The sequence below is a fragment of the Rhipicephalus sanguineus genome, chromosome 2, assembly GCF_013339695.2.
Source record: "Rhipicephalus sanguineus isolate Rsan-2018 chromosome 2, BIME_Rsan_1.4, whole genome shotgun sequence".
Lineage (NCBI taxonomy): Eukaryota > Metazoa > Arthropoda > Arachnida > Ixodida > Ixodidae > Rhipicephalus > Rhipicephalus sanguineus.
In genome coordinates, this window is record NC_051177.1 from 119795702 (window position 1) to 119822617 (window position 26916).

Genomic DNA, 26916 nt, shown 5'->3' on the forward strand with positions numbered 1-26916 from the left:
GCGGCAACTCGCCGTTGCCGTCCAACAAGAAAAACCACCTTCCTCGTCGCCTAGTATCACGCGTGTATCCTACGGATGTCCGAACCGAAAGTAGCCACCGGTAAAGCACTACTAACGTAAAGGTGCACAGGTGATAGATAGCCAATCAATCAGAAAGCGTTCTCCTCTAAAAAGAAACCCGGTCGCCAGGAATGGTTGACCGGTTGAACACAACCTGATCGATACAATGCCACGGTGTGCAAGCGTCTACTTGGCGCCTAACAATTAGCAGCGTTAGTTCTAGCACCGGTCCCCTATTCGCAGTAGGGACTAAGCAAGCTTTAACTCGAGGACATGAGAAGCCGAGCACGGTTTTTCCAGAGATTTCATACATAAACGCTCATCCCTTCGCGGCACCGTTCACAGCCTCGCAGTAATAATAAGCACACGAGGCTCGACGATGTAGTAGCGGCCAATCGATGAGGTCGGCCCTGCATCTCACCGTTGAATCCATCACGCCTCCGTCATTGCTTGTTGGAAACACAGACGAGACTTTGATGGACGACGGGCCAACAACTAACTCTTCGCTTTTTCGCGCACAGTCTCCAAAACCGCTGAAAACCACGCCACTCCTCTCGATTTCCTCCTTCAGCGACACCTGTTTATCATGCGGAGGCCAAGCGGAACAAGCGAGCCGTGATATATTGCCGCCAACGTCAGCGCCAAATCGTCGCACAGTCGTCTCAAATGTATAATTAGTCTGCCGGTAAATTTACCCCGCACGCATTTACTGTATCTATGACTGACAAATAAAATAAAAAGCGGCGTACTCGATGTTTAAAACATGGCGGCCATGACGTATTTTCGGCTCTCAATATGTGGAATTAAGAACCTGGCATCGTACAAAAGTATAGCCTCTGAGATTAAAAGGGGCTGCATCGGACATGTTATTCGAAGGTTGCTGGTTTGGTCCCCGCCGACGGCAAGTTGTCTTTTCGTACACTTTAATTTCTTCAAAGTTACATTATAATTACTACAAATAATGCCCACTACACTTTCCTTCGGTTGATTATTCATTGTGTCTAGCCTCTGAGATTTGTAGCTAAAAACTTGTTTTTGCAGACGACTAGCAAACGAAGCCAACCCAAGCCAATCTGAGTACACGCCCCGTTGATGTGCTGTTGTCAAGCCCGACTCGGTAACCGTGTTTTAGCTACTTTGAGCGGTTTTGTCATCGTTTCGCTTCCCCTTTATGACGTTTATTTCCGCGAAGTTTGCTTAGTTACACACAAAGCATGACGACCGATTTCGAGTGGCCGTGGCAGTACGGCTTTCCTCCGTTCTTCACCCTCCAGCCGACACTGGCTACGAGGGAGAAGCAGCTCGAGGCGTGGAGCAATCTGATCCTGAACTACCACCGGGCCCACAAGGCGTACGTGCTGGACGTCGCCGAAGCCCTCGCCTCGCCGCTGTTCCACAACAAGGACATCTCCCGAAAGCTCTCGGCCGACTCGCTGCGGGAGGTACTCAAGTACATGAACTCGCGTGGCCAGGTCGCCTGGACGGACAAGCAGCAGTCGCGTTGCTACGTCTACTGGCGGTCGCCCGAAGAGTGGGGCAAACTGATCTACGACTGGGCTGACGCCACGGGACACTTGAACACCGTGTGCACCTTCTACGAGCTCGTGCAGGGGGACGATACGGCCGACACCGAATTCGCTGGTCTGGACGTGGACTTGTTGCGGATATCCCTGCAGACGTTAGAGAAGCAAGGAAAAGCCGAGCTCATCTCTTTCGATGGCAGCGATGGCGTCAAGTTCTTTTAATTGCTCTGTGAATTGCAGCACGTGTGAATGGTGCCTGCCGAGGCAAATACAACGCACACTCGTCGCCCACCATGCCAGGGCCTACATTGTCGTTAACAGTGTGTGCAAAAAGAAGCGGTATTGTACCTTAAACAACGTTCGAGAATACAACTTCTTTTCATTTCAGACTGCTTGTGTATTTCAAAGCAGCCTCAAGTAAAACAAACACGAAGTGCGAGAAATATCGGGTTTTAAGGACTTCTATGTACTAACATTGCTATGGGCGCATCGTCATGGTATCTAGCTACATGTAAATGACTGCAATGTGCATACAAAATTGTGTGCTCTATTTGTGGCTCTGATTATGCACGGTGATTAAAGGTACCCTGCAACACATTCTTAAGTAATCGTCGAATGGCTTTATTAAAGGAGTTTATTGCCTTACGAAATTGACTGCTGCAAAAATTTTTTGAATCTGTCAAGTACGAGCAGAGTTGCTAAAGATTTGTTGCATGCTTTAAGTGCTTTCTCTCCTTTCATACCAGCGAAGTGCACTGAGAGCTGCGCATGGCGGGGGGGGGTGATCAAGGAGGCAGGAAGATGCGTCCAATCGTCAGCGTGCGTCAGTGACTTTGAGCACTTTCTATTCTTTTTTCTCCTTCGAATGCACGACTTACTTTCAGTGCCAACGCGCCGGCACGTCGCAGCATCTCAAGGCGGCCACGGTAAATATGCAGCTCACGGTGCCCAAATCAGCCAATGGCCGTGGACCTTGTGTTTATGGCGCGGTCATTTGTCGAGAGAAGAGTGAGCGGCTTCTAGCTGACTTTGAAAATTAATTGTAAATTGCAGGCCACATGCTGCGCTATAATGTTTGGCTCGCATGTTCTCGGGAGCTTCGGCTACCGATCGGTAGCGTTTTCTGACCACGCTGAAAAAGTGTTGCAGGGCCCCTTTAAATATTTTGTGATATATTTACACGTAGTTCAAGCTATAGGCTACCTAAAAAAAGAATTTATTGTCATCCTGTACACTGTCTTGCACTGATGCCCAGTGCTTGCTCAAGGGCACCTTGCAGCATGTGGAATGTGTCGTCTATGCTTTCGGGCCGCTGAAGCTTGGAGTCACTGTTAGACTGCACATCGTGCAGCCGTGCTTGGAGGGCCAAGTGCATTTCTTTCAACCTCTCGTAAAGCTCGTCATCTGGAACAAAATTTCATACCACATAAGTCACAAGTAATCTGAGCATTACATATAACAGAACGGACAGCCGAGCTAGTTGGTCTTTATTTGTAATGAATTTATTTGTACAGCACAAAATATGAGACTGAAGACAAAGAAGCATGCACAGACAGTGCTGACCCACAACTGAGTGTTTATTGCATACAATACAGACGCGAACGTGTACCCGTATGCACAAGGGAAATTGGTTATGAGCAAAAGGAAAGGTGGTTGTGCTGTCAAACACAGAAGCTCGTTCATCCCTTGTGCTACAGAAGTAATTTAAGGGATCCCTCTGGCATGCAGCAATAGTTATATTGGGCAAACTGGAAGGTGCGCCAATGTTGGACTACGAGAGCGCCAGAGGAGGTGCGAAACGAACGATTGATTATCAACTTGGCAGAACATTGCACAAAGCATCAGTGCAAGCCACTGCTTAAATGTACGAAAGTGTTAGACAGACACAGTGACACGAACAAAAGAATCATCCTAGAGACTTGTCATATTAACAAAAACGGTGCAAAGTGAATCAGCGAGCCCTCTATCTCCTTAAAGCAGCAAAAATATTGAATTCCTGAATATCACACAGAGGCGGTAAACAGATTAGGGTATCTCTCATGTTTTTCTTTTTTCTTTTGCTCATAACCAATTTCCCTTCTTACACGTGCAGTTACACATTCGCACGAAATTTGCTAGCTCTGCTACGGAACATCTTAGCTGCCGAGTGATCAAGTTGGTATTTAGTACTGCTGTTATCTTGAGTAGCATACGATGTTGCAATGGCTAGCAGACTGTCTTCAACTGCACTACGCTTTTAAAGGCATGTGTGGTTCGCCAGGATGTTTTGAAGTTCATCTCAACTGTCTGAGCAGTGCCGAGTACCACTAGACTATTTGCTAAATTTGTGTGTGTACGTGCTCGTTACACATTGGTGACGTCTCAAAGGCACCAGACAATTTATTGCCACTGCTTCTGGCACTGGCTGTCTTGTAGATGCCCATGGAAGTTGGCTCTGCATTATTCTGTGCATGACAGTCTCAGGTCCAATTCAATACGGTAACCTGCTTTTTTATTTGTTTGACAATGCCGTTATTACACTTTTTAAAGGATGCTCTCATTAAATATCATTCCTTTGCTGCCTAAAGTGAATTTAAGCGCCTGCAGATAGTGTTTCGTTCATCTGAGAACGAGCAGAGATGTCGTGGCAGACCAAAAGCACAGCTTGCAAGATTATGATATGCTGCTTTGCTGAAGCAGTGAAATGTCACGCTATTGAACAATGTGCACAACTAACATGCAGGCTAAGGTTTATCACAGTCTCATGACAGTGCTTTGCAGAAAAATGTAATGGTTATACACCACTTTCTCATTAGTTCTACCGCCATAGGTAAGCCATGGTAAGCCATAGGTAAGCCACACTCACTTTTCCTCGTTCTTTCGTGATCTACCATTCGGGGTGCAAAATGGACACAATCTACTAGGAGTTACAGACTTGAAGTACATCTTTAACCCCTTAACTGCTTTGGACGAGCAGAGCTCGTCCTAGCGGAATAGGTACTCCCCTCTAGCGTTCAGGACAAGAGGCGCTCTTCTACAGCTTAGATTGCGTGTAATCCACCAGATGGCAGCATTTACTTGACCATTTATTTTAACACGAAAGTGTTTTATGCCGGGGTCCACCAAGACTTCAGTGACGTATTTCCGTCACGGAAATGACATCGAAAAAATGTACACGATTGGGTGGCAAAGAAAAAAAGTTCCGTTAACGGGCATCGAACCCACGACCGCTCGGTCCGCAATAACAAATGCCGGGCACGCTATCCACTGCACCACGGTCACAGACTTTAGAGGCTTTACAAACGCGCCTTTTATATCTACCACTCTCCCGGTCGGCGGGGTGGTGTTGCCCTCTGGGAGCGGTAAAGTAATTCGTCATTACTGTGGCCTCCGCGATTAGCACCTGCAACACGTTACACGTCCCTCCCATTCGGCGCGTTTTCAATAGAAGTTCAATCAACGGCGCAGCGCCGGCTAATCTAGGAGGCCATGGTTCAATTTTGTCAATGCCTTAACACACCGCGAGGTGGCGACCTTAGCCAAGCGTCGTAAAAGCGTCGACCTCGCTCATAGCTCTGCGACGCGCGCATGCCTCACCTGGCTGTAACACCGCGTTCCCCGCTCACGTATTCACCCCTAGAAAAATCGTGGCCGGGCTACCGAGGCGGCACGACGCGCTTTGCGTTTCCCTCTACTCCGGCCGTGGTGTTCAATCACATTTTCACATGCCGCGGGATGGCGACCAAGTTATGCGTCCAATATGCGACGCTCTTCTGGCTATCACACCTAGTTCTCTGATTACACTTTCACGGTTAACTACTACAGCTACCACAAGGGTTTGTTTAATCATTTAACATGGGCGTTAGTCGTCGGGATGGAGATGTACCACCAGTCATCAAAGTGGGCACATCCACGTTAAACGGTGCTATAGCTGCCAGGCATCAATATACATTTTGCAAACTCTTATATCAATGTACAGTAAACATTCAGTTACTTCTGCAAGGGCACGCTTTACTTTCGTGTTGTTCCGATTCCTATGACGGAGGGATCAACCATGTTTTTTCTCCTGCGGAGAGAGCGCGGTTTTTGCATGAAAAGATGGCTTGCGGTGGCAGCCACCCATGCATAGCTCGCTCGTCAACACAAAAAAGAAGCTTTTCATTTTCGGCATCTTCTTCGAGTGATGATGGTTCGGATACAGATGTTTATCTTGTGTCCGGAAGTGAAGACAGCGATGGTGGTGAATTGAGCATCTTCTCCGGTGATGATGAAAACAGCTCGGAAGTGAACATCGCGAGTGCTTGCCAGTAGATTCTGCTTGATGCGGACAATCCTCCTGTGAAGCCTTCTCGCTTTCCATTCTTGTCCGTTCCAGGCAAGACTTTCAACTTGTCATCGCAGGATGGCCTTATGGAATATATTCAGCAGTTTCTTCAAAAGCGCTTCATTTGCTCTCAGAAGCGAGGAGAAAATGGGAAAAAGTTGAGAAAGGAAACTCGCTTTTGGTGCAGGAGCTGCAGCAGGCCCCCTTGCATTATTCCGTGTTTTGATTTGACGAAGTATGTGGTACAAATATTACTTAAACATCGACTAGGTACTTTTTAGTACAATCAGATTCGAAATCGGCAATAAAAAAATAGGCACTTTTGGTTGGGAAAGTTTCAAAAAAATAAAGCACTTAAGGGGTTAAGAGAAAGTATATGGACCGAAGCTTTGACAAAAAGCTTTATCTCCTGAGCAAAATATTAAAGAGATTAAGGCTAAAACATTAGGCTTCTATAATAATGACCTCATTATTCACAGCAAGAATTGAGCTTTTGTCAGTGAGACGACTGACCGCTGCGGTGGTACAGCAGTTACTTGTGCTCTGTTGATGACCCAGAAGATGCGGGTTCTATCTTAGCCATGGCTATCACGTTTCGATGGAGGCGAAATGCTAGAGGCCGACGTACTATGTGATTTCATGCACATTGAACAACCCCAGGTGGACAAAATTATCCAGAGGCTTCCACCACGGAGTCTCTCATAACCTGAGTTGCTTGGGAACGTTAAACCCCGACCGAAAATGGAAAACAGAGTGGCGCCATCTGCAGTGAACTACAGTACATCTCGTGTGACATTAGCAATGGCCGATTCACAACAAGCGGCATAGAGGGAGGTCTTGTGGTCACATCAATGCGTCCATTCAGACGCATGCAATTCAACTTGAGGAGGAGCAGCAGCGAGACCTTTGGCAGCAATTCCTTATGAAACAAAGTGATAAGTTGAGACCAAGAAATCTGTGATAGTCTTATAGACAGATAAACTAGTGACACAGATGAAATTACTTTCCTTCTTTAAATTGGCAAGGGCACTGAAATACCTGAAATATCAAGTTTAAATTGCGGTCTTCAATTTAAAGGGACTGACAAACAATTTTTATCGTACCTGTTCCCTTATGCTCAACAGAAAGCTACCAGTCAGGGTGTCTAATCACGGAATGGTAGCACGGAAAACACCGTGAAACATTTATAATCAAATTTTTCTATCTGTAGCCACTATGAAGTCGTATACACACACCACATGCTGCAAACTGTGAGAGGTGAGAGCAGATCATGTTTGTGCGCGGTGGTTTGCTGCGCATGCGTGCATTCCGCGCGCATGCACTGCAGCTCGACATGTTCCACTAGTTGCCACAAAGGCAGCACCGATTGTCAACGTGCAACTTTCTTTGCCTCATAAGCAGCACAGAATACAGTGAAACCTCGGTGATACGATCACGGCTCATACGAATTTCGGTGTGATACAAATTTTTCGTTGGCCCCGGCGAAGGCCCATTGGCCTGCAATGTAATGGAGTAAGGTTGTTGCGAACCGATTTTCACCCAGCGACATTTGATACGAACGTAGCTACCGCCCAGCTACGAAGAGGTGCTGTCGCGGAATACGCTCCAAGCACATACGAGCGCGGGAATGCAAGCGTGGGCATGCTTTCCGCACCGCCAAATCGTCAGAATCACGGTGTAAGAAAAACGCTTTTCTTGCGGTCAGAATAAACCTTCAGAAACGCGTCACGGCCTCCGAGATTGTGTGCGCTTTGAGGCTCTTATGTGCCTCCGTGTGCCTTCGCGTTTAGATTACAGAGGACATTAGCGCCATGCTTTTTTTTCCTAACGTGTGGACGCGGGCTGCTGTCGTTGTGCTGTGTTTGCACGTGCCTGCCTCGTGCATCAGACATCCTATGAAAGGTGGACGAGGACCGAAAGAAGGCGAGGACGGTCTTGACGAAGGAGTCAGGCCTCACAACGTCAACATGCGCGACCGTTGAGGTCGCACTTGTGCGGGAACGGCCGTAAATCTCCCAAAAAATATCCCTAATACTTCCGCGATAACAAAATCATAAGACAGGACCGTGGTTCTGTAATTTTGTGGCCTTGATCCATGGCGTCAAAGGACTTCGTTTGTCACTTTCGCTGCAGTGCTCCGGTGTCATGCAGAAAAGCATACTAAAATTTGGAAGGGGCTACTGCTGTCGCGGGTCACAACGCACCAGGTCCATTAATTAAGTACGCGCGTACGGGCCGTATGTTTACGAGTGCTGGTATGATTGCCGACATCTAAAAACTTAACTGACAATCATTCAGGGTTCTTCCTGATGTTCCTGCGGCCCTGAAAAACAATAAATGAAAATGTACGCCAGCTTTCTTTTGTCGCATGCTAATTTTCCATGCTTTCTGGTGATACGAATTTCGGATAATACGAATATTTTTGGTGGTCCCGTGAGATTCGTATCACCGAGGTTTCACTGTATACATACTCTAATTTTTGAGCACTAATTATGGTGCGTATGAAAGCATCAGACTACGTACAGCAAAGAGAATGACTCCATAATCGAGCTTCATACCAGTTTTTTGTCACTTTTTAAACGCGATTTAGAAATATAAATCTTACTCAGATCGTGAAAAGGATGCTTTAATCTGGCACCATAATTCACTGTCTTTTCATTTCCACCAGGATCTAATCAGACGTTCTGGCCAGTTGTCAGTCCCTTTAAGGTTACACGGCAAGACACCTAGGAAATTCTTTTCTTTTTTCCTAGAACATAATTTTGGTGACAGAAGCACAGGTGTAAAGTGTGTAACTTATGAAAGAATGATTTTTTTTTTTTTCGTGGGCCAAGATGCATTGAAGTTCGCACACCCACCCAGAGCATAGCTCCATGTCTGGCTGCTGCAACGGTACACTAACACTGGCGCATGACAACTCCGAGTGTGTCATGTACGCTACCACTAGGCACACAACCATTGCGAAGCCAGTGTTGCAAGGTATCATTGCGAATGGTTGTATATGACACGTTTGAGATCCAACGCTATCGTTCCGGTTGTAAGCAAGCACTCTGAAACCTAGATGATTCGTGTCGTCCTTGCTAGGCGAATTCACGGCACGTATCAGCTACGACGCACGAGGGCTGCCAGGAGGCACAAATGGCCGCCACTCTAAAGGTCCTATAGGGTATTATAGCAGCAGTATAAAACCTACTAGTCAGCCTTCGTGCACGCCAATCATCTAAGCACATGCAAAGGCACTGAATGAATGCCGTTGGTGTAATTACGTGTCTAGTGACTTTAACTTTAACTTTAAAGTGGAGTTGGGCAAAAATAAATGAAATATAAATTAAAAAAAACTGTGCCCTGCCTGCACCACCTAAGTATCGCAGGCCAAAATCGATAAATTAGATAAAAGAACAAAATGTACTAAAATTTCTATTAAAAGAAAAAATACAAAATAAAAAGTAACAGTTTGATCCCACCACCCACCGAAGCCACCTCCAAGGGCATAATTCTCTAGATTACATACTACGGTTTCTCTTCATCTTGACTTACAACTGTTTTGACACAATGGATCTCCGATGAGCTCGTCTTGACTAACAAGTCTTCCATTCTTTTCTTTTACTCTTGTCTCTCTTGTGTAGGCTTTCCATTCCTCTCTTTGTTGGGTCACTCTGCTGGAGAGATGGGTCCGTGTTGAGCTTGTCCTCCAGTATGTCCTTTTGAGGCCTACTGTAAAACTCGTCAAACTGATAAGTGACTGAACAGGATTTATTTGAATACAGGTTAGTTGTTATGGTTTTCTTTTTCTTTTTTTTATGACTTTTATTTACTACCCCCGGCTCCTCCCTAACTCCACCGGCTCTTACAAAGGTATTGAGAGATGATATTAATATCATAACGATATAAAGATGTACTGTATCGGCTTCAAATAACTTCAATACAAGTACATGTAGTATAATTACACAAGTTCAAGAATGTAATATATTATTAACAGATCACAAGAGAGATGCACTGTATCGGCTTCAAATCACATCTATACAAGCACATGTAGTATAATCACACAAAGTCAATCATGTAATAATTGCCAAATTAGCCAGGCCGCGTTGATGGCAAGGATTGATAACAATATGTCCAGTACATATTTGGTCCGTTTGTTTTTCTTATCTTCTTTTTCATTTTCATGTTTTTCTCCCTTCTTTCTTCGTTTTCCTTCTCTTTTTCTTCCCTCTTTCTCTTTCTTTTTTTTTCTTTTCATTTTCTCTTTTTTTTTCTTTTGTATTATTTTTTGTTCTCTCTCTTTTCGTGTCTTGTTATTATTGTTATTATTTTTAAACATCTTTTTTTTCTTTTTTTCTTTTTCTCTCCCTCTTTTTTTTTCCCCGAGATTATAAGGGAGATATGAAGTGAAACTATATTTGCTGACATCGTCTTTTTCTCTAGGTAAAGAACCCTTTTTCACGTTTCGTTTAAAAGAGGATATGGCAGATGAATATACGTTAGTCAAAAAAAAATGTTTTTTTCTAATTATTAATAGCTTCTCCAGAGGAGGAACATGCCACAAAGTGTGGGTGTATAGCCAGTGGGATTTTTGTTAGGGGCCGATTTCGAGGGAGTTGTTTTAACCGGTTCCTCTCTCATCGATAGCGGTGGGCCCCTACTCGTGAGGATTTCTTCTGGATGTCTTTCATGGATGCATCCTTATGTGGAATTCAGCTGGTAGAGAATTTGGGTGGTATCATTTGTCCTTCCTCTTGCAACGTGCTGCATCCCTGTTGTGGGAAATATATTGATGGAGCCATTGGCCTCCCTTCCATTTATTTTGTGGGAAGGGCACTCTTCTTTGTTATCCCGGGTGGGAGCCCACAATGGTCTCACTTGAGAATTCTCCCTCTGCGTGTCCACCACCGAAAGCCACCCTCCTCTTACGACGAAATCCCCTCCTGGAGAGAGTAAGTTGGCCGAATGTGGTTGTAATATTTGGCTTTTGTATTGGTACCTGATTTAAATTTTTTCATTTATTTCCTCCACCATTTCCTCCAATATTTTAAGTGCCTTTTCGTTGCTGAACATATGTGTCTTTTTTTCGATCAAGTTGTTTCCAAACTCTACTTTCAATTTGCCTTGGTATTTTTTCGTCAAGGTACACTCAGTTAGATAGTGGTCAAATGATGTGGCCGGTTGCTGGCATGCACATACATTGTTGTTTCTAATTTTGAACCGGTGGAGGTAGTGGGGGAATCGGCCGTGACCGCTTAAGAACTGCGAACTTAATGGTTCGCGATATATCCTTTCGGTTCACCCACCAATGTGGGGATCCAAGTAAAGATGTAGCTACTAGAATTTTTTCTAATGCTCCAATCGTTAATCCATCTTCTTTTAGCTTGCTTCTCTAATTCTTTTGATACAAAATTTTTTGTGACCGGGATTGATATGAATTCTCCGTATGCCCCCGCTTTGGCTGCCAATTCGTCAGCCAATTCATTTCCGGTAATCCCACTATGTCCTTTAACGTGGGTGAGAATTAGTTTATCATTTATATTTATTTCTTTAATTAAACTTTTTGCTTTATCAATTAACGGATTGGCGTTTCCAGAGTTGCTAATAGCTTGTAAAGTGGATAAACTATCTGTAAGTATTTGGTATGTTTTTGTTTTGTCTTGTGTATTAATAAACTCCAATGCTTTAATGATTGCTGAGACTTCCGCTTCAAAGTTATTCGAGTAGTCTGGTAGCTTGAATTGTTTAGTTTCTAGAATCTTGTTATTTGTGTCAATCACCACGTACGCTGCCCCCGTAGCATTCTCCGTACTGGAGCCATCTGTGTATATGTTAATATCAGCGTTAGGGAATACCTCTTTTTGGTCTAGTGACTCAAAATCGACAGAAGTATGCACAGCCGATGGTCGAGCCACGTCTTTGCAATGTTTTCAGTTAGAGTGCTTCGAATAGAATACTGCTCCAGTGATTTGCACAGCTTTTGACAATAAACGAAGCAGTGATTGCAAGACAGTGCTGTGGTCACCTGATGTGCCAGGTAAAAAAAAAAATGTGCGCAGGGAACAAAAATGATTGTCTACGCAAGCGGCAGCCGAATGCTTCAGGAAATCACTTTATTGAAGGAAATATGCACTTGGATGCATACGGTTTAGTGCCCAATGCATCAAAGGGCTGTACAATAATGAACGTAATACTGGAGTGAGTGATTTTGTCAATATTTGCAACAGTGTGACACCAGTCCACAAAGCACATGATGGGTATTGCAAGTGCAAGGATAGTTAGTTTGTTTTTGCCACGAACGCAGCCCCCCATGAGGCCACGAAAGAGACACACTATTTGAGGCGCTTCAGACATGCAAGGTTTTTCGTCCTGGTGAGCCACAACATGGCAGTTGTTTGTACTGAGTGAACATGACTGCTTCATCACGCATCTGAGAGCAAGCAGGGAAAGGACACATGATCTGACATTCTATAAACAAGAGAAGCTTGCCACAAAGGTGAAAAGGAATGTGCTTCTTCTTTTCATATGCAAAATATTATTCTCATAGACTGACACACCCAGATGGCCACGCACTGTGTGAAGTTTCTCCCTCAGTACCAAGGCGTTTGCCAAAGTTTAAGAGAAATGGGAGCTAAATGTAGGCTTTGACACTGAGTGAACGTTTGCTGCCTTGCTCCTGAATTTCTGCTATCAAGTCACCTATTCCCGTTTGTAAGGTTCCTGTATTTCATGGATGGCTAGTGACTCTTTGTTTGCCTACAATATCGAGTCTGCTCTGACCAGCACTGACTATGAACTTTGCAATGTGCAGAAGAGCAGGTGTGATCAGTTTCAATCACCTAACAGTCACAGCAATTAGCACAGTCATTCGGTCACCTTCGGCCTTGCTTCCCGTGCCTTGTCGAACGCCGCTGACCAGGGTCACTGCCGAACCTAGGGTCCGCCAACAGTGCCTGGGCGGCAGCGGCGACGCCTCCTGTCCCTGAAGCCAGTCCACAAGCAGAGACTCCAACTTTTCGCAGCAAGGCACTACAATGACAAAACACGCAAGCTTTTGTTACACATCAAGCTCGCAGTAAGTCTGAACATAGCTAAAAATTTTAGGAATTTTCAGTGGTATACAAGGATAATGAAATTCAGGGTCACACTGCAAGTATGCCACAAGATGGCTGTGAGAGCGTATATATAAGCAAGTTTTCAATGTGAGAGATTGTTTACTACAGTTCGTAAGCAGATGAGAAGTTATGCAACCAATGTTTTTTTGCCACCACCAGTTCACTCTTCAAAGACATGTTTTTGTGCCTCTTTGCCCCTTGTCAAATCCCAACACCATTCTTCAGGCATTCAGACACAAGTGATTCTTCGGTCTAGCTATATAATAGGTGCTTGTTTCAATAGGCACCTTCCAGGCTCTTGTCCGTAGCCAGGTACAAAAGTGCCTGTCATACACTCCTGAGAAATTTACAAGGGCAAGCTGCTGATATGCACAGGAAGCACATATGACTGGTAGGCTGACAGTTCATGGATTAAAGTGAACACCATTCAAACTACACTTCATTGATATTCAAAACAGGTTCATTATTAAGTGCAGAAAGTGTGCACCACTATAACAATCTACAGCTGCAAAATAACATCAAATAATGATCGGTTTCACAACCTGATTGTGCTGCCATGCTACATCGCACCTAATAAACTACTGCCGAGGTGTACAACTGGTGGTGCATTTAGGTAATTTTGTTTCTTTCGCTTCAGCTACTCCTTCTCTTAGTTTGGGTTGTATACATAGGTCGGCAAACTCACTCCTGAGTCAACTCAATCAGACTCAGATCGACCCGTGAGCCTGAGTCTGAGTGAGTCCGAGTGAGTACTACTCTGGTGAGTTTGAGTCCGAGTGAGTTCAGTTGAAACAAATTTTAGTGAGTCAGTTCAAGTGAGTCCAGTTGGGGTAAATTTCGGTGAATCTGAGTGCGAGTGAGCCCTAAGGGCAAAATATGTTCCGTGAGTGAGTCTGAGTGAGCTCCACATTTTTGGCCGACCTATGGTTGTATATCTCAGACCACTTTCAGGGTTATTTTTTTCAGTGAGCGCAGATGAGCTAAGCCAGTGGCCAAGGTGTCTGCATCTCCAGTGAAATGTCCCGGCAGACATTATGTCATGGGAAAGTCTGCCACATCCATACATGTAAGAAACACCAGCTTCAAATGAATGTCTATTTTTCTTTTTCGAAAGAATTCAGCGCTAGACTTATAACACAAGCACACAGGCAAGATCGTTAGATGACGATTCAGTCACGTTCATGAACCTACCCGCCCATTGTCGCTCCTGCAATGTTAACGGCGGAAATTGTGAGCAACGACTTCAGAGGACAAGAATTCCAGCTAAAAGTAAAGACAGATTAGCTCGTGAGCTTTCAGAAGCCCCTTTTATCAAGCAGAGGGATGACATGTGTGTCAGCACCACTTCTGTCTCCTTGTGCGCAAGCGAATACAGATTACTAGATAGGCAATTATAAGCAGTGTGTTCTTTCTCTCTCTTTTTTTTTTATATTCTGCTTGGAATGCCCATGCGGCCAGGATCTTTCACGTCGTCTTCAGCGTATGACTATTTTCAATGAATTCAGTTGGAGTACAGCGTCCATCCCGTCATGTCTTTCTGTGTGCTTGTGGTTAAAGTTTAGCACTGAATTCTTTCAAAAAGAAAAATATGCATTACCAACTAGCCCCACAACGTGTTTTCTTAATCAAATGAACGTCGCCTACACTGAACTACAGCACCTTGCAGTATCAATGCAGCAGTAAAATTACACGTACATTTATTCGTTCTACAATGTTATTATGTTATTATGTTCAATTTCTGGCAAACAACATATACAACTAAACAAAATGCTAGAGGCTCGTGTGTGCTTTAACTTAGGTGCCCTATAGAGGACCCCAGCTGGCAGATATTTCTGAAGCCCTCCACTACGGCATCTCTCATAACCACATCGTGGTGTTGGGACATGAAACCCCAACAATTACAATTATTATCATTAACAACCGACATGAAAACACAATCAAATTGTATTGAATTCTACTACGTTATGATGCTTCCCACAGAGCATCAGCGTCATGCATACTTCAGTGGTCTTATTTGTTGCATGCTTCTTAAAGTAACCCACCGAAAAAGTGATTGTCAACAATGATAAACAGAAAAAGGCTTTTAAATGAGCGAAGGAAGAAGGTTCATTGCAGCACTTACAGAGGAGTTCCTTGGCATCAGCCTCGTAGTCCATGACATGTAGTAAGTGCCAGAATGCATCCAAGGAGTCGTACTTCTCTCGTGAGCTGCCCAGTGAGAACAAGAAAAGTAACCTTTAACCTCAGTACGTGCCGGTAAGCACAACTCGAAGCAAATCAATGTGCAAGAACTAGCTAATCATCCCTACTCAGCTCCCTTTCTCCCTCACTTCACATCACTGAGGGTTGCATAACTTTCCGAGTCGTTGCAACAAACAAAAAAGTCACAGTTTCCCCGCAAGGGCAAAGCAATGAATGCAATAGCAAGAAAAGTGGCCCGTGATGGACGCGCTGCTACACTGCAGAAACATATCCCCCCCCCCCGGCAGCAACTACCGTGCGAGCAGACAGCGGAAGGGCAAGGTTCTCCCTGTACAAATACTATTAGAAGAAGCGAGTGAGCTGGCTGATGACTTTTAAATGCGCCCGCTGTGCTCCTCACGCCATCTCGCTGGTAATGAAGAAACGCTTATGAGCGCGTGCCATCTCTGAGTCCTGCCAGCGGTAAAGGGTGTGTATATAACGCTCGCCATTAGCTACCTGAAGGGTCTGCACTTTGTGGCGTAGTGGTTAGCGCCACACGCTGCGGTGCAAGAGGTCGCTGGTTCGATTCCGCACTTCGGAAACATTTTTCTGAATTATTTTTCTTTGGGACTTTTATATAGATACATACTTATACATATACAGTGCATGACGGCGGTGGCAAAAACCAGCCGAGACTGTCCATATAATTGCTATCGCAATGAAAAATTTTTCCACCGACTATGTGAAGAGCATGCAGTCGAGAAAACGAATCATCTTCTTTTTTCCCCCTTGCTCGATACAATGTCTAATTCACAATTTAGCCTTATCAAAGCTCTTGACAGCACCTGCATACTGAAATTGCAGCTCCAGGGTGTTCAAGATGATTCACATGAAGGGTTATATAGCCGGAGAGAAAACAGGTTCAACAATTTGCACAACCGGATAGTCCTGCAAGATGACTTCTTGAAACTTGTAATTTTTTTTTTAGCTCCTCTACCTTCAGAATGGGCCCTATATTCTTGATTACATAGCTGGAAAGGAAACTTAGTCTTACAACGTCAACAATGCTATTCTCATTAAGTGCTTCATAACTCAAAATACCGTGGCATTTTATACAGTGACGGAAGCAACATTTCGATTTTTTGGAGCACATTCTGGAGCAAAAAAAATGCTAGTTTGGGGCAGCTATTGGCATTTTTGGAGCAGATGGCAAAATATTCCGAACGATTCCTGCAGTTTAAAGCACTATTTAAGCCTCTCATAAGTATCAATACTTATTATTAAACATATTGCACATACAATTACAACAAACAAATAATTAAGCAGACGGGTGGTCACTGAACACTAAGTAAGGTGAGCTATATACTTAAATTTTTGGCTACTTGTGGCAGAAATGATATAAAACCGATAGAACTAAGTCCCAAATCATAAAAGAAACCACTATCACGTACAGCAGTTTATAATCGGTAATAGAGCAAAGCAATCTGTTATTTTCATATTTTACCCAGAATAGCCTTCATTAAAAAAAAACAAAAAAGAAAACAAGAAACTAAGTGTGGATAGGTTGAAAAAAAACAGCCTTGCCATTTCTTGTGGCAAAAATGAAGTCACACATCACAGTCGTTCCACCAGCAGTTAATAATCAGTAAGATATCGAACTAATCTCGTACATATTTTGCCAAAATCGTATGCCTGTCAGGTAAAAATATACAGCTAAATCAAATATAGGTATATCAACAATGCCACTACTTGTGGCATTGTCTATGTGCTAGTATGGAGCTAGTATAGAAACTCCATACTAGCATACTATACATACTATACTCGTGAACTTTTCTTGGCAATGAAGGAAAGGCTACGGGGGCAGAGCCACTGCACATGTACTGGTCCGCGAAGTATTCCTGTTTGGCACGCATTTCGAATTTAGTTTCAGTTTGTGAACCTTCCAAGTCTCCTGTGACGGCTGTTCGATTATTCGAGCGGCCGTGGTGAATAATGACATTGCATAGTATTTGCTTCGTCTGCTTAGACAGCCATTTGTTAGTGAAATTCGTCACAAGCTCCTTTGGCGAGTCATTGGAAGAGCTAGAGGGTGACAAGCGCTCGCCTGAAGACGGTGCGACGTTTTCGCACATATAAAAACATGACATGACACTGCGTAAAGTAAAACAAATATAAATTTTATATCTCCTTGGTGCGTGCTGCGCCTCTTTTCAAACAGTGTCCCATAGAAAATAGAGTAATGTTGTTGTTTTTAATTCGCACGCAGAAAACACGGACGCACTTGTGGGACTATATTCTTCAATGGAAGCACACGCGTAGTTTGGCTCTGCAGCCTTCTCCTCATTGCCAAGAAAATTTGTCCGCGACTATATAATGATAGTAGACAGCTTGTTTTTTGTTTTGTTTAGGCTTGCTGGATGATCATGTGCTTAAAGTTCATTGTTTTCAGTTTACCAGCACCATTTCAGAGCAGGTCCGGAGCAGTTACTAACAAAAAGTACAGTTTGGAGCAGCATTTCTCTCTTGGAGCAGTTTGGAGCAATTGGAGCAGCACTTCCATCACTGCTTATATGTAGTGACCACATGATGCTAACAGAAAACTAAACTATTTAAAGCGCAGGAGAAATAGGCTCCTTTTAAATGAACTGCAGAAATAAAAGCAATTGAAACGAAATATATTGCTGCTTGCAAGGATCGCACCCACATCATCTGCATTATGCATGCCGTCTCTAAGAGAATGTGCAAAACAACAATCGCTCACCACGGCAACTCACGTGATCGAATGACTGACCGAAAGTCCTTAACAAAAGAAATGGGGACGTGCAGGTCCTCTGTGGTGGCTAGACTTGGAATTACAAGACTACATATCGTTCACAGAACTCCACAACATCGCCTTGGTCAGGGCTTTGAGTCTAACGCCTAGTAGCCACTAGTATTGAGGTAGCACTCAGACAGGACTCTGTTCTCTCAGCCCCGCCACTGAGGCACCCCAAATCATGCAACGCTGACTTCCGCGTCTAGCAAGTAATAGCTGTGTGTTTGAATCCATAAGCAAAGCTTCACGGTGGTTCGTGAAGTGTAACACACCTGTCATACCCTCACGTGAACATTGGCCATTGGTAAGATCTCAATCCAGTGGAATAGGTCGCCACCTTACACTCACCTCAGGTAGCTAGCAGCCGTGAAAAGTGCCTCAATAAAGTTCCCATTTGCGCACACTGCACACATCTCCGAGTCTTCATCCAAGACGCAGTCCAGGACTTGCAGAGTAACCTTGAGCAGCTCCTCTGTGGTAAGCAGCAAGCAGATGCATGCAGTGGTCAGAGTATTGTAGCGAGTGATCAAAGGACAGCACTAATGCACTTAATTTGTCAGATATCTTGTCATCTCACGAGCGTGTCACTTTCTGGAATGCTAGCACGTTATCTTCCGCAATGTGAATGTACCAAGGGAAGGCCCTGCGCCGTCTGTTCTGTACATGTGCAACCTGGCGTTACCTTTAAACGCTAAAGGTGGCAGCAGTGCCCAATGAAAAGGTTGTGATAGAATGTGGAGGTATTTTACTGTGAAGCAAAGTATAAATATATTACGACCACGAAATGTCTTGACTGTGGAAAGCAGCAAGCAGACCTCAAATGCAGCACTTGGCACACAACTGCTTCAACAAATTACATATATTCACCAAGGCTAGTATAGTCTCACATATTTAGTATTTTTCGGAAGAAACAACGCCAATTGCATGTACAGCTGGCATAAAAAGTTTACAGAGTGTGGGTTTCATGAAAGAGCTGCATTCATGCACAATTTTTTAGATCTAAATTTTTGCTGCAACCGCATATACACAAATGTACTTAGACAGATGCATTGTTTTATACATAAGGAAGTACCATAGAGTCAGCGACTGTGTGGAACCTCCTATATACAAATGAACGTGTAAGGACGCATTGCACCAAGAAAACAATTATTTGAGTTGCATTAGGAAATTAAGTAGTGGCCCACTACACCAAGAAAGCAACTAGTGGTGTAAGAATAAGTTGGGTGGACCACAATAGATACAAAAACAAAACAGCTATGATGATACCAGTTCCCGCACCAGGTTTCCATGATATCACGGATTTTGATGTCATTTACTCGAACCTAGATAGTTTTTATCGGTAAAGATCGAATGCACTGTATCTTTTAAGAGAGTCAAAGACTGAACGTAGAAAGTTTAAAGGACTTTACCGGAGCCAGAATGACGAAAAGCAACAAAATCGTTAGAAATTCGAAAAGTCACACTGACGTACAGGCGCCATGACTTCGGCGAGAAATTGAATTGACGATGGACCTTCAACCTCCTTTTTATCTCATGAGATAAAATTATCTATTATTGCAATATCTAATGAGGACAGAGTCTTGAACGAATAGTTTATTAATCTAGACTGAATTCATTTCCTCTTCTAGTTTCCCTTTTTGGAAAGTTGCAGTACTGTGTATGGCTGTAACAAGGACAATAACACTACACAATGCTAAATGATTACTTCACGCAAGAATTCAAAGCATGTTCTGAAAGGAAGGTAAGAAAGAAGCCAATATGCTACAGTGCAAAAATGTTCAGCTTCTTCCAAGATCTCACACATGTGCGTCGGCAGGGGGGTGCAAAAGGGGCACTTGCCCCCCTCAAGCCACACCAGCACTTGCCCCCACCCAAGCTACACCAGTACTCTCTCCCTCCTCCAGCCGCCATGCAACATTGCTTTGCACCCCCCAAGACAAAATCCTGCCGACGCTCCTGATCTCACACCCTGCCATCTTTTGAGGCCAACTATACCATGCAACTGAAATAACAGGTAACTGTTTTTTCAAGGCTATGTGATCTAGTGCGAAGTGTGGACAAGTGGTATACAAAATACTTTAAACCTGCAGGAAGTGTTCATATGGGTCAGACAAGGCAGTGTTTGCGCCTTACTGCTTATTAACAACTGCGCTTCGTCTTACCAACCGATCAAAACTACAAACAGGTACAACTGTGCTTGAGCGCACTATTTTAATGGCACTGACAAAGAATAAGCTATGCCCGTCAACATTACAATAACGCGTGTCCCTGCTTGTGACATGCAGTTGACGACATGGAATAAAGGGTGCAGTTAACAGGATCTTTCCTCGAGCTGTAATCAAGACCAAAATCTAATGCACATGCACGTTTTACACTACGAAAGAAAAAGCACACAACATCGCTCGTCCGCAACTATTTACTACTTTCGATACCTACAAGCTCGATGGATACAGAAAAACCGAACCGAGTTCACGGACAATCTGGCAAGTTACGAACCTTACGTGCAGAATTATGTTTTCTCAAGTCCCTTTGTGCCTGCTGTCAACAGAACAATAATGATCTTTATTAGGAACACCAAAAATGCAGCAATCAGTACACGCTAGACAAAAAGAAAAGACAGGCAGTATGTAATCATGTACATGGGACTTGCCATTGATGGAGTTTTCCAAGATGAATGTTATGCCCGAGAGGCAACTGTCAGATGAACGGATGGCCTGAAGCCAAAATGGCAGGGACTCTTTATTTGACAGGCATGTGTGGCAAAGTCTGCAAAAACAGAAACAAGAAAAATAAGTGATTTAATAATAATATCTGGGGTTTTAACTGGCAAAACCACGATATGATTATGAGGCACAACGTAGTGGAGGGCTCATAATTGAGGGCTAACGTAATGGAGGGCTCCGGAAATTTTGACCATCTGGTGTTCTTTAACGTGCACTGACATCGCACAGTACACTGGCCTCTAGCATTTCGAATTCATTGAAATGTGAACACCGTGACCGGGATCGAACCCATAACCTTCGGGTCAGCAGCCGGCACCATCACCGCTACACCACCGAGGCGGACAAAAAGAACTGATTTTACTCTGTATTAGAAGCAGTAGTGCAGAACAAAATTAGCAATATTTTTTTTTACAATCTGCCTGCTAATACATACTGCATTCTTTGTTATTTATTACAGCCCATTTCCCTGCTAATGCTGGCAATAGTAATAATAATTGTTGGGACTTCATGTCCCAAAACCACGATATGATTATGAGGGATGCCGTGAGGGCTCCGAAAATTTTGACCCCCTGGGGTTCTTTAACATGCAGCTAAATCTAGTACATGGGCCTCAAGCATTTTTTTCCTTCACTGAAAATGCGGCCACCGTGGCCGGGATTCGATCCCAGCGACCTTTGGGTCAGCAGTCGAACACCATAGCCACTAGGCCACCCTGGCAGGTGTGGCAATAGGACCGATTTATTAAACTCAGATCAATATTTATGTTAATTGTTACAGAATCCACATTACCAAATCTGCCACAAACTATATAAACTGCTAGTACTGTTAAATCCCTTAATTACATAGTGAAAATTTCTTCCGCAGACTGTACGAGGACAACACGAACAAGTGGGGGGGGGGGGGGGAGATTTTCACAATGAATTCATACCAACTAGCTCACCTTTCCATTTTATTGCCCTTAATTACAGACCAAGCAGAAAAAAGGTCACTTCGTTTATTGCAATGATAATCTACTGTAACATCCATGCTCATCTCATTATGCAGTTCTCCATATGAGTCATGAGTTATTATGACATTGCAGTTTGCAATTAAGCTTGCTTGCAGTGAGATGAATGCTCCATTATTTCGAGTGTTATTTCAAACTCGGAGCGCTTCATTGAAACATAATGAAACCTGCTGCGAGCACACGGTGAACATGTGTGCAAAGACAGACATTTAAATGAAGACCGACAAATAAGTTAAGTGCATCAGGAACCTGCTGGCTGCTATGAATGACTGAACGTTCACAGAAAGAAACAATCTGTGACAATTGTTGCAAGGCTTGCACATACGTGGACACACTCAACAGCCTACAAGAGGCCAAGAAATTTGTTTTATAACAGTTCAAATGTCTGTGCTAAAGGACACAGAAGTAAAAAGGTAACAAGATGCACAATCAAACATCTACGAACACCGTCTCACCTCAACACTTGAACCAGGGTGGGCGTGTCAGTTCCACCTAGCAGCTGCATAGCCATTTGCCTGCGCAGAAAGTATGCATGTGTTGTAATTACAGACCAGTCATGACGTGCATCAATGATAAGGTGCACGATGGCAGGTTATACTCACAGAATGCCTTCCTCCTTAGACAGAGCCAAGCTGAGGTCAGGGAATACAGCCATGTTTCCCAGTATTCCGATTAAAATTTCCTATGTCAGCAAAATAATAATCCATTAGTGGATAAGCAATGTTCCAGGTAAAATCACCATCGGTAGCAGCAGCGGCGGCAGGAGGACCCATTGGTGTTTACCTCGTTATCCCGGTAATGCACCAGCTGATGCCATCTTATTGTTGCTAATTTCTGAAGCTCATTCTCCAATCTAAATCTCTGCTGCCTTCAAGTGCAGTATCATTGCAGAAGAGTTTGTTGATTAGGAGTGCTAAGCAAAGGGACACGAAACATAACACGTGGGTGCAGTAACAGTACACCCATGCTGTTCACACCACATGACGCCTTTTTCGTCTTGTTGTCTATCGCTGCCAGTATAAGTCTGCGGTGCCATGTCATCAGTTTCTCTAATTGTCCTGTGTTTATGCTGTTTGTTCCATTATGATGTCACACCGAAGAGCCCCACTAACAACAATGACGCATTTCCCTTTCCCTCGCTCCCTGCTGCAAGTCTGATCTGTTGCACATGTCACGAAACTTTCCTCATCACATGAAGTGACTGACTTGGCAGATGGCCAATCGTACCATTTGTAAGTTTTCAACTTGGTTGAAGAGAGCATGCTTTGAAAAAAAAAAGAATGACTCTGCCCTAAGAGCAATCTTTAGAAGGAGCCAACATATGTGTGGAATGACGAAAGAAAGTGGGTTTCTTTAGTCTTTTGTAAATCCTTTTTGATAAATTTTAACAGCATCTAAGTAAGTCTGAACATGATGCTAGAGAAAATGATGCAACAAGATAAGTTGTGTAAATAAATTATAGGAAAACGAGGTAATACGCCTTGTAGCTCACCACCAGACGAGGTGACTTAGATGTGGAGATGATCTGTAGGAAAATCTCGGAAGCCTTGAACTCGTGCAAGAAATGTGCAACATCCTGTCAGAAAGAAAGCAATGCAGTCATTTGCATTCAGACAGGTCATCACGTTACACAACTCCAATGCTTTCTTTAATGTGCCGTTCAAAAGTAGGAGTCCTCTACCCGCTTTGGCTGACAGACCTGTCATCTTCATTTACCCCACAGAGAACCCAAAGGAATACGAAAATGGTGCCCATGCTTTAAAGGGGGCACTGAATCAACTTTCTTCACGAGGTCTCAGAAACGCATTGATACGTGTAAAGCGCCCCCACAAATAGATTACTGAAATAATTTTTTTTATATTGCCAGTATGAGTGCAGGTATTAAAAGCGCTAGTTTTTCTTTCATCCACACTCTACTTTCCTGTTCTGAAAAAGCGACACGGTGCTGGCCTGCCAGTGGCTTGGAATTTCATTCCCATTCTGGCCGAGTTTGAATCGACGACAGTTCGTGTTTCTCGAAAGGGCGCAATTCTGATCGAAATTCAAAACGCAGACCTTAAAATACTACAGCAAGCTTAGTTAGCTGCGTAATTATAATAGACAACAGTAACAGGCGGAAGGAGAGCATTGATCCAGATATCTTGTCCGGAGACTACATCTATACTGACCAATGACAGCTCACTATGGGAATTTGCCAGGTGAGATCATGAGACAGCCACTACCAGTCACACGAGCCCACTGTTTGAAAATAGGGTGCTTCAACTCTGCCTGTGAACTCCATGAGCCACACACAATTACAAAATACGGCAGGAACGTTCACATTCCTGCCTTCCATTCGCAGAATGAATTTTCGCGTCAAGCCCTTAGGGGTCGTTCAGGGCCTTTTTAAGAAGCTTAGGCATATGACAGAAAGCATTCATTTGTTCTATACTGAGAACCCAGGAGTTGTAAGAACCCTGCAAGCAAATGCATGCACAAACTTACAGAGTTGGCAGCCATGTCCCAAACCGTGCACAGCTCTTCCTCAACCTCTCTGTCCAACTCCACGACCTCTTCCTCAGTAAGTACCTGCTCACCTTCACCACAGGCATTCTCATTTTCGGCAGCCTAGTCAGGATGCCCCAGAGAGAAGCAATGACACTTGTCATGAATGCAAAGAAAAACTGGCAACACGTGTTAAGACCAGAGCAAACGGAGTTGAATTCGTATGTAACCAAACCCAAGCTTAGAATCTGATCTACATAACAAACAGTTACGATTGGGATGCAGTTTGAGCCTCACCACAAATTTGACAATATTTATCAAAGAATAAGTTGGTTAAAAACGAAACAATGCAAGGATGTATTTTCCATATGCATGTTAGTTCATGTACATGCAAACATGCACACTGAGACTTCCTTTTTTCTTCCGCTCTATCGCATGTGCAGAAACAGCAATGGAACCGTAAACTTTCAAGCATTGTTAAGACCACCGCCTAAAGCAACAGTTGTATGTGACCACTGTCGGCGTTGGTTCCAATAAATTCACTGAGATATTACTGGTGAAACTCAATGGTGTTTTGCTCTATCTTTCTCTAGACCTACTGCACACACAGTGCAGTTTCCTGTCATCACAGGAAAGTGAATCTTAACTGATGAAAAATAAAAGCAGAAATAACTTATGGACAAGACGACTGCATGCCTTCGCCACATAAGTTAGCCTGCACAGTGCAGTTCTTGTGGTTATCCCAACACTCCAAATCTTCAGCTGAAGAGTACAAGACTACCACACAAGGTACAAGGCACACTCCAAGGCACTGGAACGTTTGGCACGCACTGTAAGAAAAAGTCTGTAGCCCTTGAAGCTTATCTTGAAAACTCTGCATCTATTACTTTCACATCAAAAATGTTGTGTCACTCCGATAATGTGCATGCGACTCACGAACTGGAAGCACTGAATGTACAGTACTGAATGTGTAACACGATACTCGGTACACGTGGCCGCTGGCGCTTGATGTGACACAGGTGAGTGTTTGTCAAAGCGAGCTGACGCATTGTGGTATACGGTGAGGGTGAGAGCGTTCGTGACACATTGTGACTGCATCTGGTAGACAGCTGTTCAGTCTGTGGTTTTTGGTGGCGCTGACAGAGTGTTTCATGCCATTTCTTCAAAACTCTGCACACACGTGCCTCGCAGTGCAAAGCAACCATGTCATGATATGAAGCACTCCATCAGCACCACCAAGAACCACAGACTGAACGGCTGTCTATCGGATGCAGTCACCATTGATCCCAAACACTCTCACCCTCATTGTATAGCACAATGCATCAGCTCGCTTGGACAAGCGCTCACCTGTGGCAAGCATGAACAGCCACGAGCTACAAGTGTCGCGTTTCGATTACCAGGCACTGTACATGCAGCATTAAAGAAAGGAAAGGTACGCAAGACAGCTTAAAATTATTCTTAAGATACAAGATGCCCCCCAAAAAAGTGCACTTCACAGTGTGTCTGAAACAGCGTGTAGGCGGCTTAGTTGTTGTAGGCAACGTAGCCAATCTGCTTGTGACCAACTAAAGAATGCGCCTCCACGAACACACTGCGGCGTGGCTGCATAGCACAGCCTTTCATGCAAGAAAACGCTCGACAATTCCGTGCTTTTTGTTGTTTAGCCATAGCTATTGATAGCACAAATTCAACAAAACCACGAAAAGAGAAAACAGGACAAGCGCTACTTTCAGCTGAGTTGCCTGAAGAAACACACTGAAGGTCGAGGCTTGGCATGTTTCCATGGGGTGACACACTTGTACCACACCTCCCCTCACTGGTGTTCCTGTGAGTGCATATATCTAATGCGCTGCTAGTCGCAGCCGAGTGGCATTCTTGACCCATACCTCCACTCGCTGGTGTTCATGTTTAGCCGACTGTGAGTGCATATGCTGAGGCGCTGCTGAGTTCCTCTTCGGCGAAAGCTGCCTTCGTGACTCCATGCTAACGTTCTGTTTCCGCGCTATTTGCCGAGTGATCTTCGGTGTAACGAAGTTCTCGATTTAGCGAAATTATCATTAACTGCGGTTGAAACCTGTACATCAGTTTAATTCCATACCAGGAAAATAACTTTTATAAACGTGAGCTACGAGGAACAAGCAAACTGAGCTCTGAACATGCAGTGTTGTGTCACTTCACACAACGTCAACCGAAAACATCGCCAACTCACTCTGATGGCTTTCAGGAGGCACTGAAACAGCCAGTGTCGGCTAAACACGCTGTCTCCTATTCTGTCTCCGCTGGAGGATTCATCGGCTTCTAGGATCTCCGGTGGAGGTGACGGGTTTCTCTCTGGAAGGATATGTGGGCGTCATCGAAAACGTCTGAAAGCTTTCAGCACAAGCTGAGCTGCGGTGATGCATAACATTACCTGTATCGTCCATCATCACGGCAGAGCTATTTCAACTTCGACGCACATCGAGGATATGCTACACGTCAAAATGGATACAGTCACTTTGGTTCTGATAAACAACAAAATCCTGCACGTATATCATACGGAAGCAACAACCCAAACACGAAGCGCGCGTCGCTAAGTGATGGGCGCTGCCATGTTGGATACACGATGGACTCGGCCTCGTTCGATTTTTTTATCATTGTGAATGTAAGTAGAATATACATTTATTTCGAGGCAAAAAGATTACGTTGAACTCATCTTCACGACGAGTGACTCGCATATGTGGC

General features: G+C 44.1%; 3 protein-coding genes across 8 annotated transcripts in view; 1 reads left to right on the forward strand and 2 right to left on the reverse strand.

Moving 5' to 3' along the window:
* LOC119383578 (oxysterol-binding protein-related protein 8) overlaps window positions 1–702 on the reverse strand; it is a 117813-nt gene extending 117111 nt beyond the window's left edge. For all 6 annotated transcript variants that reach the window (XM_037651818.2, XM_049412580.1, XM_037651817.2 and 3 more), the window contains exon 1: window positions 482–702. In XM_037651818.2, the coding sequence (XP_037507746.1) occupies window positions 482–493 (12 nt within the window). In that variant the 5' untranslated portion in view covers window positions 494–702. The remainder of the gene's footprint in view (window positions 1–481) is intronic.
* A 488-nt stretch (window positions 703–1190) lies between these two features.
* On the forward strand, window positions 1191–1946 carry LOC119383581 (vacuolar protein-sorting-associated protein 25). The gene has a single exon (XM_037651823.2). It carries the CDS (start codon window positions 1275–1277, stop codon window positions 1803–1805), a length of 531 nt encoding a protein of 176 aa, XP_037507751.1. The 5' UTR covers window positions 1191–1274; the 3' UTR covers window positions 1806–1946.
* An 832-nt stretch (window positions 1947–2778) lies between these two features.
* Window positions 2779–26811, reverse strand: LOC119383580 (protein saal1). The gene is made up of 11 exons (XM_037651822.1): window positions 26606–26811; window positions 26405–26526; window positions 24196–24318; window positions 23204–23287; window positions 22314–22393; window positions 22167–22226; window positions 20633–20748; window positions 18331–18454; window positions 15106–15191; window positions 12745–12897; window positions 2779–2987 (listed from the first exon to the last, which is right to left on the reverse strand). Exons 1-11 carry the CDS (start codon window positions 26619–26621, stop codon window positions 2806–2808), a joined length of 1146 nt encoding a protein of 381 aa, XP_037507750.1. The 5' UTR covers window positions 26622–26811; the 3' UTR covers window positions 2779–2805.
* Window positions 26812–26916: the final 105 nt, after the last annotated feature.

What these genes read in the sequence shown, in the direction of transcription:
- LOC119383581 (XM_037651823.2), top strand. Translation starts at nt 1,275, where the DNA reads ATGACGACCGATTTCGAGTGGCCGTGGCAGTACGGCTTTCCTCCGTTC.
- LOC119383580 (XM_037651822.1), bottom strand. An exon ending in CTTGGAAAACTCCATCAATG is followed by an intron (nt 18,455 to 20,632) that starts GCAAGTCCCATG and finishes TGCTTACCACAG; the next exon opens with AGGAGCTGCTCAAGGTTACT. An exon ending in TGATGCCAAGGAACTCCTCT is followed by an intron (nt 12,898 to 15,105) that starts GTAAGTGCTGCA and finishes TTGTCATTGTAG; the next exon opens with TGCCTTGCTGCGAAAAGTTG.